Source organism: Gossypium hirsutum, chromosome D12, assembly GCF_007990345.1.
Source record: "Gossypium hirsutum isolate 1008001.06 chromosome D12, Gossypium_hirsutum_v2.1, whole genome shotgun sequence".
Taxonomy (NCBI): Eukaryota; Viridiplantae; Streptophyta; class Magnoliopsida; order Malvales; family Malvaceae; genus Gossypium; species Gossypium hirsutum.
The window spans coordinates 56,841,125-56,858,501 of NC_053448.1; the positions used below are offsets into that span (position 1 = coordinate 56,841,125).

The 17,377-nt window shown below is 31.4% G+C and overlaps 2 protein-coding genes across 4 annotated transcripts; both read right to left on the bottom strand.

The window, feature by feature from the left end:
* Positions 1–142: 142 nt before the first annotated feature.
* Positions 143–5,103, bottom strand: LOC107946725 (type I inositol polyphosphate 5-phosphatase 2). 2 transcript variants are annotated; one of them, XM_016881165.2, is made up of 12 exons: positions 4,694–4,898; positions 4,066–4,166; positions 3,857–3,962; positions 3,681–3,773; positions 3,235–3,322; positions 3,041–3,145; positions 2,013–2,826; positions 1,615–1,799; positions 1,307–1,415; positions 1,080–1,228; positions 699–924; positions 143–507 (listed from the first exon to the last, which is right to left on the bottom strand). In XM_016881165.2, the coding sequence occupies exons 2-11, from the start codon at positions 4,093–4,095 to the stop codon at positions 711–713; spliced, it is 1,893 nt and encodes a 630-aa protein (XP_016736654.2). In that variant the 5' UTR covers positions 4,096–4,166; positions 4,694–4,898; the 3' UTR covers positions 143–507; positions 699–710. The 2 variants fall into 2 exon arrangements, 1 of the variants encoding a protein (XP_016736654.2); XR_001696977.2 differs by lacking the exon at positions 1,080–1,228 and having other exon boundaries at positions 4,066–5,103.
* A 7,624-nt stretch (positions 5,104–12,727) lies between these two features.
* On the bottom strand, positions 12,728–17,154 carry LOC107946724 (tobamovirus multiplication protein 2A). 2 transcript variants are annotated; one of them, XM_041107333.1, is made up of 7 exons: positions 17,060–17,154; positions 15,883–16,195; positions 15,125–15,224; positions 14,869–14,949; positions 14,671–14,775; positions 13,611–13,820; positions 12,728–13,120 (listed from the first exon to the last, which is right to left on the bottom strand). In XM_041107333.1, exons 2-7 carry the CDS (start codon positions 16,119–16,121, stop codon positions 13,013–13,015), a joined length of 843 nt encoding a protein of 280 aa, XP_040963267.1. In that variant the 5' UTR covers positions 16,122–16,195; positions 17,060–17,154; the 3' UTR covers positions 12,728–13,012. The 2 variants fall into 2 exon arrangements, with proteins under 2 accessions (XP_040963267.1, XP_040963266.1); XM_041107332.1 differs by lacking the exon at positions 17,060–17,154 and adding an exon at positions 16,716–17,035.
* Between the last annotated feature and the right edge of the window lie 223 nt (positions 17,155–17,377).

The following is a 17,377-nucleotide window of genomic DNA, read 5'->3' on the forward strand; positions in this document are numbered from 1 at the left end:
TGGTTCTGTCTAACTCTTGAATCTTTCTCATCAGTCTGAATTTTCAATGAACTTCTGGAAATGCCAATTTTAGTTTATAATATCACCAACATTTGGCTCAAACTTCAAAAATTAAAGGGGAAAAAAAAGAAGAAGAGAAAAGTTACAAGACATGCTGAAATTACTGCAAAATTTCTGTGGGCTGTCCTGTATGAGGAGTTTGTAGAAATATAAACTTAAAAGGTGACTATAATATACAGAAGACAAAAAGAAGAAAAGAATTTTTAGTTTCTATACTTCCAGCTCCACTAAAACGACAAGTTCTAAAGCTGTAGTTAACTCTATATCATAATAGTTTGACTCCCACTGCAAACTACTCAATATCCTACTGTCATCTCTTGAACATAAAGTAGCTTGCTCATTTCCTGTAATGCTATGTTATTGAATCCTCCTGTGGCATCTCGGAACATGTCCCCCCAAAAAAAGACACCCAGCTTTCATCTCGTCGTGTTATTTGGTATCCTGCTTCTGTAATAATACATGTAATCAGACATTGAAAGAACAATTATTATTGTATATCATTGAATATCAAATCGAGATGAGCTTTTTTCTTTTTTTTTTTTTCATAATAACAACTTTGTTCAGATTCTTAGCACAGAGGGAACGGTCATCAAGACACTGGTATGCTTGGTAACTTGTTAATTGTTAAGTTTTATTACCTGGTTTTTCTGCTAAAGCTCAAAGTCTTCATTTTCATTAAAGAATATGTCAGGATGAACAGCAGCAGTGCTAACATTGAGAACCCTTTGCAACTTCCGATGGTCCAAGACTTCAACTTCAAGTAAAAACGTTGAATTGATGGGTCGATGATCAGAGAATCGTATTTCAGCTTGCTGGTAACAAAGTTGTTTTATGCCTTTTCCTGACCAGAGTATACGATCACACCTACCAAGCGAATTAATACACATTATAAGCAATCGAATAATGTGGCAGTTTATGAATAATCAGTGACATTGTGCCAGAAATGTTGGATTTCCAGAAATCTTTTCTAACTTTTAAATCACATTTTTGTTCGTTACTTTACAAAAGCTATTGCATACCATGCCGGAGATCTCTTCTTCTCTCCTTCTCTAGGGATCTCACCAACATATCTATCTGAGTCCATTTCATACTTATAGGTGGGAGGAAAGTCTATTACCCCTTCTTTCCATCCATCAAATACATGGCCACTACACAGTTCATTATGAAGCTGTGGAACAGAATTGAAGCCATTTGTTATTAAAAAAGTCTGTACACTAAGGTAAAACTAGATCACTCTGATACTCACCTGATCATAGTTGATTAGTTTGTCCCAGCGCTTTAAAGCAACAAGCTTTCGAACCTCGGCATCCAACAAATTGAGACGATAATTCAAATCCCCGAACCAAAATATCTGACTGTCAAGAGAATAGCCATTTACAAATTAATGTCTCATGTAGAATTCACTAAGAATATAGGTGACATTGATTGACATTAGCTGTTTGTTTGCTTCAAATTAATGCAAACTGCTCCACAAAAATTGGCAAACTGACTAGTTCTTGCGTACATGAAGTGTGAACAGAATTAATAAAAATTAGATGCTGAAATTTTACTTACTCATGAGATGGAATTGTTAGGGGCTGATCTGTATCAAGGGCAGATGAGAAATGGGTACGTCGTATAATTTCATACACATCGGAGTTACGTTTTTGCTCAGCTCCAACCTTATGACCTGAAGTCAGATGAGAACACACAAAGCACAGCCTGGACTGAAAAAGTGTCATGCTAACAGAAACCGATCCCTGCAAAAGCAAAACCCATTTAAGAAATCAATAATAATAATAATAAAGCATGCATGTTCAGTGTTTGATCAGTGCTAATGGTAAATGTCATCCACTTTGCAGCCGAAACAATTCACTAGAAAAGTATTTGTGGTAGCTATGAACCGTAGTTTTGGTGTCAAAGACATCTGTAAAATGCCTAATCCGTTCCTAGAATAGAAGAATAGTCAATACCTTGTTTCCCATGTAGCCCATAAGACCAATTCCAACGGGAGAGACTTCCAAATTGTTTATATGTCTCCTCAGCCTCTTTCGTACCCATATCGATATGTATATTCCAACCATCTGTTTGCTAACTATCCTTACGTACTTTGGACGTGACGTTGCCCCATCATTGTCTTGTTGCTCCACTGGTACTTCTAAGAAAGTATCATCCTCCTCTTCAGGAAACTCGTCAGATATCTCGGAGAAAGAATCACCAACCTCTAGCTTTGGTTCCTCATGCACAATTGACTCTAGGTTTCCGGAGCTAAAGTGTGATCTTTTCAATCTTCTTCCTGTTAACAACGCATGATGCGGACGCCAAAGGATGGAGTTATCTGCCAGAGTAAAGCCAATTCTAGCTGAGCTGCTTAGTACTCTCCGCAATTTCGAATGTGAAGAGACAACTTGTGGGGTTGCATCTAACGAGTGTTCTGGCCAGTCTAACCTAGTGTCAAAATCGACTCCATATATTCTATTCATATTTAAATTTTGTCCAATGTCAGAAACTTTCTTCAACTCTTTTTCTTCTAATTCATAGCCATTAGCAGTCTCCAGATCACGCATAATTCCCAACGGTGTGGCATCTATTTCATCTGCTAATACATCTGCAACCGAAGAAGTCCTTAACACAGGAGAAGGTGGGGCACTATAGCATTTGTGCTTGCTTTCAGGTTCCGAAGATTTGTTCAGAGTCCTTCGAATGATTGCCTCCCATTTAGGAATCGGTCTGTTATCCTCGGCTCCGAATACATTTCCGGCATTCAAAGGGACTACCTCTTGGAAGCTGTCCAAAGCAGATCTAGTATTAAAATATTGGATGAAAAAAAAACAGAAGCATCTAAAAACAAAACCAATAGTCAAGCAACAACCAGCAATTGAGAGAGAAAAATATAAGTAAATTGCATATGCACATGCTGCTTATTCATCCACAGCAGGCAAAGATGTGGAAGATTAAACCTCAAATGGTATAAGGTCCAGCAGAGAAAGGAAATACTCACCCAATAATGTAAATATCTGCTAGCTCTTCGGTGCAAAGCCAATCATCAATCTTGAGATCCTCGAATGGAAGTCGTCCAGCAACATTCCAAGTGCATATTCTCAACCTACATATGCAACCACAATATGTTTCAATAAGAATTAATACACAACACCTTAAGGCGTTCACTTTAAGCATAAGCAATTTGCGGCCAACCTCACATCCTTTATATTGATGTATTGTGCACGCAGAGTTTCTGATTTCCCCCGCCTGTGTCTGAATCGATAACCCTTACTAGGTGAATCTGAACAATGAGACATCAAACCATACAAAACAACTTCAGACAAACAAATTATTAGATAACAACAATTTACTTAAGACCTTAGTTAGGCTCATATTTTGATCTCTATAATACAGGGGTGTGGACATTGCATATATATTTTAACAGTTTTACATATAGGTCACATGCATGGTTAAGAACCAAGGCCATCAGGGCGACATCAATAGAAATCAATGTTTACCGCATAGCAAAAAACAGGCATGGCAGAAGGGAACAAGAAGAATCAACACAGATAAGTTTGAATATGCTCTTAAGCTGAAAGAAATATTGCAGAATTTTTATTCTAACAAGGCAAAGCACAGATGTAGAAAACAAATATTGCCTGAAATTCGGCTTCTGCAGTCAGATTGCTTTCCTGGTGTCCTATGGGTATGATCCTCATCATCGTCCAATCTCGAGTCTTTAATAGAGCAAGCTGGATGAAAATTGAAGAAAAACATCATCAAAAGAAGGAAAGTATAAGGAAAAGATAGATTGATCAATGTGACATGACATTACCATCATCTTCACTCTCGGTTTCGGTGTCGACCTCATCTTCACTAAAATCATACACTTTTGGCTTTATATTCAACCATTTCTTCATCACAATGGATGGCCAAAAGGCCTAAAATCAAAACAAATTGACCAAAGTTAAGCAATTCAATCATCATTTTTTACATTAATTCCAAATTTGGATAAAGCAAAAACCAGTAAGCACCGAAGCATACCTCAGAACGCCTTCCCCTCCTAGTTTTCATAATCTTTTATCAAAAAAAGAATAGAAAACTGAGAGTAGATATAAGCAGCTTCCAAAGAACAGGTTGTGGACCTTGAAAATGGAAGCAAGAACAGGAGGCTAAATTGTCTGATATTCACAGTTCTGTAAGATTAATATATAGAGTTATAACAGACAATTACAACAAGGACTAAAGTCGGCTTATTTGATGCCAAGCACAAGGAAGATTCATGCTAGGCACCAAACAGAGAAAAACATGTTTCTCAGACATATAAAACCTCAACTTGCAAAAAATAGATAAAAAGGAAAAAGAAAATTCTCTATGGTCCTCTTCTCAGACGTCCAAAATTCCTCTGCTAGAAAATTGGCAAAAGCATTTTTTTTATATATATTATAAAATATTCAATTATAACCAGAAAAACAGACCCAGAAAAATCAAAAAGTCACTTTCAATATAACATAACTACAGTCATAATTCAATTGATAATGCAACACGCTTTCATGTCAAGCAATTCACTGGCTATGTAAAGAAAAAAAAAACGTTATTTTTAACTCTAATGAAAACCCAACAAGATTAAAACTTTAACAAATGCAAACCCAAACAAAATAGCAAACTTCACCTTAAGGTGGTAAACAATTAGAACCCAGATCATCAAGCTAACCCCTTAAACTAACAAAAAAATTTTCCGACCACAAATAATAACTTAGAATGATGACACTATAAAAGCAAAGAAAAACACTGATTAAGACAAGAACCAATAAATTTGAGGAGGGAAAAAAAAGACAAGAAATCATAAATGGGGAAGGGGGAAAAAAAACCGATGATCATACTATTCAGCAGCCAGGATTTGGTTATACCCCACCATTACAATAAATATATACAAAAAATGAAGCAATCCAAATAAACAAAAAGGAAAGTTGACACTACTGGGGCAATTTAAAAATATATAAAAGTTTTTAAGTCAAATGGGTAATCAACATTCAACACAAAGTAAACCAACAACAGCTGTAGAGCCCCATTGGCTGGACGGTTTTCATGCAAAAACGTATCTTCTATAAATATATTGTAAATACAATAAAATACTATAATAATAAAGTAAACCATATTTATTAATCATGAAAAAGAAAAGATAATAAGGTTAGATGTTTGAAAATTTGACGCATGAACTGTAACACAAAATGGACCACATAAGCTGGATCATCCGCACTATATGTGAAGGTAAATAGCTTTCTGGGTATCAACTGAAAAATCCACGTCTGTTTTCTTTTACTTTTCTTTTGCCCATTTAAAAAAAAAAAAACTTTATGGTTTTTCTTCTACCTTTTTTTTTCCTTGGAGGGCTAATTATGGGAATGCTGACTTTAAGGTTGTGGATTATGAGGAGATTTGGGAATTGGGATTATAGCCATGTAAAAAGGAATAAGAATTAACTAAGCATAACGGCATTTCCTTTTTATCCTCTAGTTCTCCTATCTAAGTAGGGGACAGGTGAAGTTGTGAACATGCGTACGGCAAGTTGTACTTAAGGTTGTCTTTGAGACGAGAAGTATATAGGTTGAAATATTGAATGTAAACTCAACTATTAGGCTGTAGTACTACTGTTCTTTTTCTTTTTCTTTTTTTTTGGTGTCTAAAACTTTAGGGGATTATAATGTTAAAAAAAATTAGGTGATTACAACTTGTCTCCAATTTCAACTTCTATTTGTGGCTGGGCTTCCATTATTTTTTGTATTGAATCAGTCAAATAGTCCATTTTTTTCTTACTTTGTATTTGATGCATTAAAAATTGCTATAATTTTGTGTATTATTAATAAATCATATGATATTATTTTATTAATAAATACATATTTTTTTAAAATATTGGTGATGTATAATTTTATAAACCAATAATGTAAATTTATAATAATAAAAAAAGAAAAAGAAAAATAGGTTTCACTGTCAAGAGAATCTATTATTATCCAAACAAGTGTACAAAATTGTTAATCCTATAATAGCTGGAAAACATGTCAAGCCAGCTCAGCTCCTTCTTTCTTAAAAAATCAAAGACTATGGTCTATATGCATTGCCAAAAATAATGAGAAATTTAATTTACATTGGCAACTTTTTAAGTAGTATCTTGGTTAAGGTTTTGCAAAGTTAATGATTGGAATAAGACTATGCCTTTTTCTTTTCTTTTTTTTTCCAGTTGTTTCCTTTTTCTCTCATAGATCGTTTGCCATATAGCACTCGGATTTTATTAGTCCTTCATTTTTTTTATAAAAAAAAATCCTTAAATTAGTTTTTTTAATAATTTTTGTCTATTTTATGATTCATAATAAGAGTTTATGGTTACCCTTTAATAATGTGTCTTATTACTACACTCAACACTTGTTGGTTAAATTAATATATTTTTTAATTTAAGCGTATAACCAAATTTAACTTTTAACATTTACCTATTTTATTAATTTGACCATTAACCTTTAAAAAAAAGTTGAACTGTTATTTTTCTACTTACAATATTGACTAAAGTTAAATTTTTAAACATGATAACACGCACATGTACTTCATACTAATTTTTTTATTTTTTTAAAAAATTGAATTTTATTTTTTGAATATTTTTATAATTTTTAAATTATTTGTTGACGTAACATATAAGACAAATATTTTAGCCTTCAACGCCAACATCACTAAAAAAATTAATATTTTAGTCAGCATTTTTATTAAGAACACAATTTGACTTTTTTGAAAGATTAATGACCAAATTGACAAAAAAAAAAGTAATTGATATCTAAATTTGACATTATACCTTTTATTTAAGCTTTAGGCTATTTTTTGGCATAATGATAAATTTAATCCCCAACATTTGCTTATTTTATCATTTTGACTCTGATTCTTTTTTCTGATCACTTTGGTCCTAAATTTTTTAATCACTTAACCCTCAATCTTAAAAATTTAGTTAAATTGCTTTTGGGGATGTAAAAGTTTATTGAACTACTAAAATTTTAACGACATTAACATGGTAACCCATGTAGCAATCTAAATATACCTAAAAAAAACATAAACTTATTTGAAAATTAAAAAAAAAATGTCAACAATGGAACACATATGAACTATCACACAGGCTGTCATGTTAGTGTCGTCAAAATTTTAACATTTCAATCAACTTTTTCTATTCAAAAGAAAGTAACTTGACTACAATTTAAAAGATAAAAGTCAAAATATTAAAAAAAAGGTTAAATTCATAAAAAAATGTAAATATTAAAGCTAACTCATTATTTCTCTCTCTTTTTAAAAAACAAAAAATCGAATAGGTCTTTTTCTTAGATTTTTAGTCATGAAAACAACTGATTTTAACTAAAAATACAAATTCTTTTAGAGAAACCAAATACCTCAATTACAAACAATTCTTGAGATATCAATTTGGAAAATTTATTTCGATCATTTTGTTACTTTTGATAAATTAAATAGTTTTAATAATATATTATAAATTTAGATAAATTCTTTTGTAATAAAAAATAGTGACACATATCAAATTATAAGGTTTAGAAAAAAAAATAAAAAATAAAGATATTTTTGTGTATATGTCAAATGAGCAAAATTTAACTTAAAAAGGGTCTTACAAGCCCCTAAACTTTTTCAAAAAAATTAACTAAGTTGATATATATTTTACTTAATTAAACTTTTGAATGTTAAAATTATAATTAGTTAATTTTTTTTATCGTTAAAGTTAACGGTAAACTATTATAGAGTAACAACATTCATTTTCTTTGGGGAAGGGTTTAGTCATGTGACATGATAGGATTGTGTAACGTGGTGGAAACGGGTATTTTACCTTTAAAATTTATAAAAAAAAACTTATAAAAATCATAATTTTTTAATAAAATTATAAAAATATTTTTAAAGATCATAAAAAAACATTAATGTGCAAAAATTATAAATGATAAAAAATATAAATTATGAAAAAATGTTTAAGATATAGAAAATTAATTAAAGTATTATAAAAATACAAAATAAAAAATGTATTATTAAAAATTATTCAAAAAAGAATATAAAATATTGAAAAAATAAAAATAATATAAAACTCCAAAAACATAAAAATATAAAAATATTTACAGTTTTAATATATAGGTTCATTGTCATTTGCCTTCTCAACCTCTTATTTCACTTTAGTTTACATCTTAAAACACTCCCTTGTCATCGATAATGGACGAAGAGGATGTAAGCTTTCGGGAGGTCTGTGGTAAACGAGCATAGCAAATGACTTCAAGGATGAAATAAATATTTTATAATTTTTAATAGTTATTGAAGTATTAACGTTGGTTAGTATGCAAATGAAAAAAATTAGTTTTTTTTATATTTTTCATATATTTTTATTTTATTTTATAGTTTTTATTCTTCATATAATTTTTTATAATTTTTAATGTTTAAAAAGTCATTTTTTTATATTTTTATAATGCATATAATATTTTTTTTTCAATTTTAATTATTTTTATAATTATATAAAAAAATTGTCATTTATAATAATTTTTATAAATTTCTATATTAATTTGTCATCAAATGACAATTAAATCACACTTAAAAAAGGAAAATAATACCTCAAAAAAGAACAGGAAAAAAAGTTGGTCCCCAAGGAAGAAATGTGTAGAAACAGGCCAACTTCAAAGTATATTTGCAAAGCTTTCTCTTTTCTTTTTCCCCCTTAAAAGGTCCAGCAATGCCTTGCCTTTAGTCGATGTCATTTGGTAGAAACACAGCATAGATCGATCTTATTTTCAACCCTTCTTTTACGCAAGCTTAAGCCTTACTTTATCTTTTCTCCATGGTGTCCACAAATCAAAAAATGCCATTGAAATCTCAAAAAGAAAAAGATAAAAGGATAAGAATGCATGGAAATGGAATTAGCGTCAACTATTCTATGTACATGCGTTCATCAAAATCCACTATTGTAAAGTTTCTCTATCACTCGAGAGAAAGTATATATATCTTTACAGCCTTCACTTGGAAGCAGCATCCATGTACACTTTATTGGCTTTATACCCTCAAGTTCATATCTCATGACATGACAGTTCAATGTTTAAGCAACTGGCAAAGACAAGTCAGATCTGATGTTGCCAATTTGGATGTTATGAATTACTTAGTTATTAATCAGACACAGATTCTCAACTGTGAAAAGAGATGAAAGAACCTTAGAACGTGAAGAGATAACTTTTTAAGTGTAAAGAACTGTTAAAAAGGTGTATATGTCGAATGCTATTTCAATTTTATTTAGCTATGTCTGCTGTTTGCTTGGCTAAGAGGTTTTGAGCACATATTTGTATTGCATGGTCTGATATTCTTAAATTATAAATTTTTTTCTGGAGCAAATTCAATAACGCTGAAAATTCCGTAGTCAGAACGATGATCTATGTTACTCTATAACAGTTTTGTAGAATCTGATTAAAGCGGCAGTCAAATCCATCATGTGGGTCGGAAAGCTGACATTTGTACGGCTTGAATATGGCCTCTTCTATAATGCGAGCTAACATATCCTCTAAACTTCTATATATCAACTTTCCTCTCATATTTACAGAGTATTAAATGTTCATATTACTGAATAAATTAATTAATATCGAGTAATGAACAACTTTAAAAATATTTGATTAGTGTAACCATAGTTGAATTAGTGATTAATGTTAGGTGAAAAAATGATTTAGAAATATGTAAAATAAAATTACATAACATATACTAAAAATAAGTAAAAACATCATTCTAATCTCTTTGAATAAATTATTTTTTAAATCAAAGCAAATTTAATTCATAATAATTTCAAAAGTGAATAGAATTAATATTTTCTATCAATTGTACATAAATTTAAACATTCAATATTTACAAAATACTTTAGCTTATATATGGAAAATGTATAAACCTTGAGAGCTAATTTTGTTATTATATAAATTGAATTATGTAAAATTGATCAAAAACATTAATGCTTTGGTTAATTGTTCTTAGATGCTCACTTTCCAAAATTGACAAATATTAAATTATTTCGAATTTTTTAGTGAGACCAATTTGCTCAATATCGAAATAGAAAGGGATTAAAAAGATCTTTTTACCTTTTATAACTCTTCTCTTACACCGCCTCAAAAAAAAAAACTTTATTTCTTTCAAATTGTGTCAAGTATCACCAAGTGAAAGCTAGTAAATGGCTCTAATTTAATTTCTTTTAGTTTTTATTTTTTATTATGTCCTAACACATCTTACCAAGTGTTGCCAGATTTGTTAGAAATTGCTAGCGGAGAATTTTCTCAAGATAGAGTAATGTGATGGTAAAAGCAATATTAGACTTTAAAATGAAGATAAAGAGGAGATGAATAGATAATGTAGCACGCAATAGAATTTTTAAGAATGATATTTTATCATCAAAGTGATAAGAATTAAGATGCAATTATTAACCATTGATTAATGTCACATATCTCTTTAATATCGCAATATTGTTAGTTTGTTTCTTTCCTCCATTAATATTTGGGTAAGAGTTTATAGTATTTTTAACTGTTGACTGTGATTTATGATGGTTACTAAAAAAAAAGAAAGTTTTAATAAGAAAAATTAAGAGTTGTTGGGAAATGGGTTTCGCGTCACAGTCGCACAAGAGCCTTGTTGAAATTATACACCAAAAGTGTCAGCATCCAAACACTTAAAAAGAAAAAAGAAACCGAAAAGGAGTTCACCTGATTCACGCCCCCCCCAGATGGACAATTCTTTCAAGATCAAAGTATAGTATTATTTTCACCAATTTTCCTTCTACTCATCAAGACACATAGTTTTACCATAAAATTGTTGATTAGTTAAGTATTTGAGAAGGTTGTATCACACATAGTTTTATTTAGTCCATCAATAACATTACCATAAATCGATTAAAAGTTCAAAACCAGAGGCAAATTACCAAAACCTCCCCCTCTTTTTAAAATTCTTTCTTTGGATCCGTTGATTGTTTCAAGTCATGGACCACCATCACTGCATATACAATTCAGAACCCTTCAATTTTAATTTTAAAAGCAGACAAACTTTCCCATCATTATCCTGATTATTTGAGGAATTGGATCAAGAATAAAGCTTTTGTTGAGGTTTGTCATCACTTAATTAGCGAATCATCAAAAGACAATAATGGAAAGCTGTATGATTTGAGGAAAATTTGATTTAATTCGAAAATTAAAAAAATTAAATTAAATTTCGAGTTATTCGACTTATTTAAGTCAACTTGAATATATAATTTGAGTTTTGAGTTTGAATCGAGTTTAATTTTATAATTCGAATAACAGATTTGTATAAATACCCTTTTGATCACTGTCAAGTTTGAAAATGAATAAAATTGATCCCTCTCAACAAAAAAAATACAAAATAATTCAAAATAATTTTCAAAATTCAAAATATTTATAAAAATTTCAAAATTTATATTTTTTAAAAAAAAATTATAAAAATTTCAACAAAAATTATAAAAAAATATATAAAGTAAGTTAAAAAATTTAAAATTGTCTAGAATAATTTTGGGAATTGAATAAGAATTAATGATTCAAGTTTATTATGCTAAAATAATTTTTTTATTTTGCTTTGAAAAAGTTTTCAAATATATATGGTTTCAAATTTATATATTTTAACATGGAATTTGTTATACTGTAATACGATTTTAATTTGATAAGTTTAATTTTTTAATTTAACTCAAACAATTTCACTCGATTCGACTCGACTCGATTCGAAAAAAATTTAAATCGAGTTAGTATGATAAAATAAAGCTCGTTAACTCGATTAACCCAAAATTTTCACTCGAATCGATCGAACACTCACCTTTATGCATTACACATAATCCTTTATCGTCAACTTTCATCACTACCAACTACTCAAAAAAATATATTAACCCAAATGGAAACTGGAGCCGGGGGGGGGTCATCATTGATTTGTTTTGTTGTGTTGTGTTTATGAAATGGGGAATTTGAGGGTTTGGACCACAGAGTGGAGAAGGGTTTACCTTGAGGGCGTTTAAATGAAAGATGCGATGGGGACGCTATAAAAAAGAACAGTGAAACTGACTTCCACTTAATAATGCTACTAAATTACTATCTTTTATTTAACCATCTACTGTGTTCGTGCGTTGGGAAATCAATTTCGAGAGAATAGAAGATGATGGTACGTTTGTTGACTTCTATTTTGGGGCGCTCTCCTTTCAACTACTCTTTACCATCGGTTCAGACTTCAACTTCACACCCATAGGTTGAAACCTACAAGGCTATGCCACGAGTTTGAAAAATTGTTGGTATTATTCAAAGAGAAAAAACCATGGTTTACGTAAATTGATAATAAAAAAATACAACATTCTAATCTTACCATAATTGTCATGTATATAATTATATTCCGATCATTCATTTATTTATATTTTATATTGATTTAATTTGAATTTATTAACTTTTTTTTCCTTTAATTCTTAACATATGCAATCCCTAACTCTTTTTTTTTTTTTGTAAAATACTATGGAGCTTGTGGACGTCCATTATAAGCTTACTTTCTTTATCATTTTATGGCGTATTACCCTTTTACTGCATGGGAAAGAAGAGATAAGTGAAAGGCAGAGTTGTATTTGCCGCCTCACTATATCTAATTGATGGGTAGCTACGACCCTCTTTGATGGCTGCAAAAGAATTTATAAGCCTAAACAGTTAAGCTCAGCTGCAACTTATTGTGAAACCCAACTGTAGCAGTCCAAATTTTACACACAAAAATGGTTTAAGCATTTGGAAAATGTTTGATCTCTAAAAGAGATCAAATGGAGCGGGAGTGGGAATACATATAAAGTAACTGAATTTGTGTATCCTACATAAGATCAACCAAAAGAAAAGAAAAAAAAAAAAAACCCTTAAGTTCTCATGCTATCTTTTAGGAAGCCAACCAAATCAAGATTTCTGCCAAAAACCCAGAATATCATTCTTCATCACATAATTGTGCAACGGCTTCTTTCTTCGGCTGGTGGTGGCACCACCTGCTGGTACCTGTTTGACTCTGCGGGGTTGTATGTGAACTCAGATGTATCCAGCCCATACTGATTCAATACATAACCAGTGAAAAACAAAGTTAGAGCTACAAATTAAGCAAAAGGTTAAGAGAACAATAAGGAGAGCTAAACATTGGGGGTTAGAGGGAGGGGTTCTCCATTCTGATAATCTAAATATGCATTTTGGCCCACCGGCAACCAAAATATGATCTGTCCTAAATATATACGGAGAATTGCAGAATATTTTAGAATTTTACCAAAAGTAGTAGTTTGAGATTTTCTTATTGTTATTTACTGTCAGGTAGGATGTGTTGGCCAGAGAAAGAACATTCATTTAACACAAGCATTTGATTCAAGATTTTAGTATTCAAATTTACATAATAATCTTAAACCCTTAATGTTAGCACTTATCAGATTATTAATTCAACAGAAGGACCCCAGTCTCCAGAAAATCAAGTTATGATGTGAGAATTGGTGCAAGCAAAACGTTACAAGAGAAGACAATTATATGTCAATCTATCAAAGAGAAAGAAAGCACCTTTTCTCTCATACGTGCACTCCAAGCATCATTTCTGCTGGGCCGTTGATCAAGGCTGACAGAAACAGGTACACCTGAAGCTGGAACTGAGGGTGGCCTGCTAATTAAAGGCTGTCTTTGTTCCCTTGGTGCAATGAACTCATCATCACTGTCATAATCAGCAGGAATATTGGCAGCCCTGACCATAAGTGCTAACAAGAAAATGAAAGCCTGCAAGTTCAAGTGGTTATCACACCCAATCTGTAATATTAGTGCCCACAGAAATTAAAGCAGCCTGGATGTTATTCTAGGAGACATCAGTGTCAGTTTTCAATTGATTCACGGCTTCATTTGATGCATAAACAGCACCAAAGAAATAAATATTCATTTTTCTGTGCCATTATCATCCAGCACGGGAAAAAAAAGGTCATAAAGCACAACTCCATCTGGTTTCTATGCATACAGAACATACAAGGCAACTTATCAACTTACTTTTGCTTTTGATAAATATAACACAGATTTCTCCAAGTGACAGTCTCTTATAACTGAAATAATTTCGTTTACAATCAGCTTATAATCCACACAGAAAAGAACAGAACAGAAAATGTCCCCATTAATGATAGATGATGAAGTTTTCAACTTCCCTTCATTATGATAAAATTAAATGCATTTGACTTTAATCTTTGATTACAGCCTTTAAATATGATCATATCTATTTGTGTATGCAGGATATATTCGCCACAGATAGACATCCAAGGCCAAACCCTATCTACTTAGTAAGAACAAGGAATCGTAGGCTATTCTGGGAATTGTCATCCCAAAGCATCCTGCCATATTTCCAAAAGCTAACTGAAAGTACAAAGAAACAAACTGCAAATGCCATGAATAAAAAATGAAGTTTGCATGTTTTAAATTAATAGGAAGTCCAAGGGGACTCCTTGTGCTAGAATTAACTTCCTTCAACGACTCTCAATCTATCAACTGAAGCTCAGTATTGAGCAGTAGAATGAACATGAGGGTACTTGCATGTGAAGTAATCTATAAGTCCTAGGGATTAGTGGCACAGTCACATTACTCTTACCTCTAGGACAACAATTCCGAGAGCAACCCACTTGACAATAGTCCAGTTTTCTTCCAGAAATTCATATATCATGTCAAAATCTCCTGTCTTATCCGTAGGAATCTCCTAAAGAAATTAGCACAGATTAGATAAACAGGCAGACCATCTTCAATTGGATGAGGGTGCAGGAAGGGACCAAAAAGTTAACACAAAACTTACATCTTTCCAGCTTTTGTCAAAAAAAATGAAAGCTGCACATCCCAGTTCCACCAAGATCAACAAGATTACGAGCAGCGAATACTATGTTGCCTTAAGGAAACCAATCATCGTGAAAGAGAACAAAAATGATTGGAGGAGGATTAACCAATTAGCTATCCGTGAACAACTAGATTATAACTTTGCTATGATGCTACATGATATCCACGTGACATCATTATTGCCACTTTGGAAAACATCAAATGAGTAATTAGGATACACAAGTCAAGCAACATAAATTCCTTGTTGCAGTGCCAATACAACCAAAACAGGATATAATGAAGAGAACCACACCTACTCCAATAAATAAATATAAGAACCTGAAAAATTAGAAATTGGACGGTCAAAACTCGAGAGAACATGCAGACAATTCTACTCAAATGAGCACTTGAAAACAAGCGTATAAATAAATAAATTAGCACTATATTCTTCAATAATACACATGACCATGAGAAATCAGAGAACAAATAGTTGACAAGTCATGAACCAGAATGGTGGATACAAATTGCAGCTGCTGAAACTCAGCCTAGCTAGCCTCGGTCGTTAAATCAAGATCAACACAATCTGAGCCCAAAATGATGAAAGCATGATTGAGTTCTTCTCTTTCTTGCGTGAATCATAGATAACCAAGGGGGGGAAAGGAAGAATAGTTAGCACTGCTATCTCACTGCCTTGGAACTACCCTAGCTATTACCTATTTTGCAGGAATCATCAAGAGTCAAGACTAGCAAGCCTACGAGGTAACACCAAATCGCATTCCAAATATTAACTGCCACCAAGCCAACGGTAACATTGTATAACAAGTAAAATGACCCCACCACCAAGCATCAGGGGGATCTCGGAAGAAGAAACCATTAAAGCTAGTATGATTGGAATTCAAGGGCAGCGAATGAAGGGCAATTTTACATATTCTACATAGCCATATTTTGAAATAAGACAAAAAATATCTAATTATAAGCAAATATTGTGAACTCATACCATGCTTTTGGTAGATTATCAAATATACTAGACGAAAGAGACACAGCCATGAGCATTGGCCGACCAAGCTGTATCAAGTCTTGATCACTGCCCACAGGTGACAAAAGCATGACTGTATCAGCAGCATCTTTGTACTTAACAAACAAGTAGATTCCATATCCAACCATTGCCAAACCAGCAACAGTCATCAAAAAGTTCAAGAGCTTCAGCAAGCATTCTAAGCATCCTCTACAAGCCATCCTCAATAATGATCTTCGTTGATTTTATTAAAGTTCTAATAAGCATCTCCTATTTCACCAACTTGTAAAATTACCTTAAAAAAAAAAAACTCACATTTACACATTACATCTATAATTGAATCATCAAAATGGGTATCTCAAATTGTAGAAGAAAATAGAATAATGTGAACTATTACAAACTCTTTGCATTATTTTAGAACTTTTTGCAAATAAAAAAGAAAGCAGCAAAAAACCTAGCTTCTTTCACATACAAAAGAAAAAGCATAACATTCTTTAAGAGCGTAAATTTCTGAAGATACAGATTTTTTAACTTACAATGTTATATACACACGCACACATACATAAATATCATGTTTTTCTCCTGATTTTTCCGAGGAATCAAATTGGGTTTTCAGAATTCTTGGTTCCAATGAGATCCCAGAAAAAAACGCTTTAATAAAATCATCTTATTTATGCAATGTAAAAAAGACATTAATCAATAATAAACAAAATTTCTACCTAACTTCACAAGTAAAATCAAAACGAATACAATGCTTAATAAATAATTTCTAGTTTAAATCGCGCGAAAAAAGATAAATTGATTCGAGCACTTACAGTTTTCGAGTGAGGAATTCGATTACGAAAAGTATTCAAAGGTTAGGAAAAAATAACGACAGTTTTTTTCTCAAAATTTTAGCTTATTTCTGGCATATTAATTTTTGTTTGCTCTTGTCAAAATCAAAATGCCATTATTGCCCCCTCTTGTAAGGATGCTGGATATTTAAATATTAGATATCAAACTATTACAGACTTCAGTATTGAGTAATCACAATGCAAAATCAAATAATTATATCATAAACAGATTAAGAATTAATGGAAACAAAAACAACAAATTGACTGCACTTATTAGACTAAAACCCATCCATTGCAACTACATATGAGAGAATTCGAAAACTTACACATAAAATTGTAGATGATAAATCTCGAACTTGAATACTTAAAGGCTTGAAGCCTTCACCTTTGCCATTAAATATATATTAAATGGATTATATAGGTCTATCAAATATATGTATATATATCATTACATGGATGGTATTTAAAGAAGGAATGGTATTTTTATTTAAGGAAAAAATAGTTTTTAAAGATATGATTTTAAAAGAGTGAGTTAAGTTATTTTATTTTAAAATATCATATAAAATCTAAAAAATAAAAATCCACTTATTTTCTGATTTATGAAATGAGATTTTATCAGAATTTTATATAAATAAATATAAATA

Excerpts from the sequence above, each read along its gene's own strand:
- LOC107946725 (XM_016881165.2), bottom strand. The coding sequence starts at position 4,095 with ATGAAAACTAGGAGGGGAAGGCGTTCTGAG. Across the intron at positions 2,827-3,040 it reads GCAGATATTTACATTATTGG|CTTCCAAGAGGTAGTCCCTT; the intron begins GTGAGTATTTCC and ends TGCTTTGGACAG. Across the intron at positions 1,416-1,614 it reads CTAACAATTCCATCTCATGA|TCAGATATTTTGGTTCGGGG; the intron begins GTAAGTAAAATT and ends TTCTCTTGACAG.
- LOC107946724 (XM_041107333.1), bottom strand. The coding sequence starts at position 16,121 with ATGGCTTGTAGAGGATGCTTAGAATGCTTGCTGAAGCTCTTGAACTTT. Across the intron at positions 15,225-15,882 it reads GATAATCTACCAAAAGCATG|GTTCTTATATTTATTTATTG; the intron begins GTATGAGTTCAC and ends CTAATTTTTCAG. Across the intron at positions 13,121-13,610 it reads GTGCACGTATGAGAGAAAAG|TATGGGCTGGATACATCTGA; the intron begins GTGCTTTCTTTC and ends GTATTGAATCAG.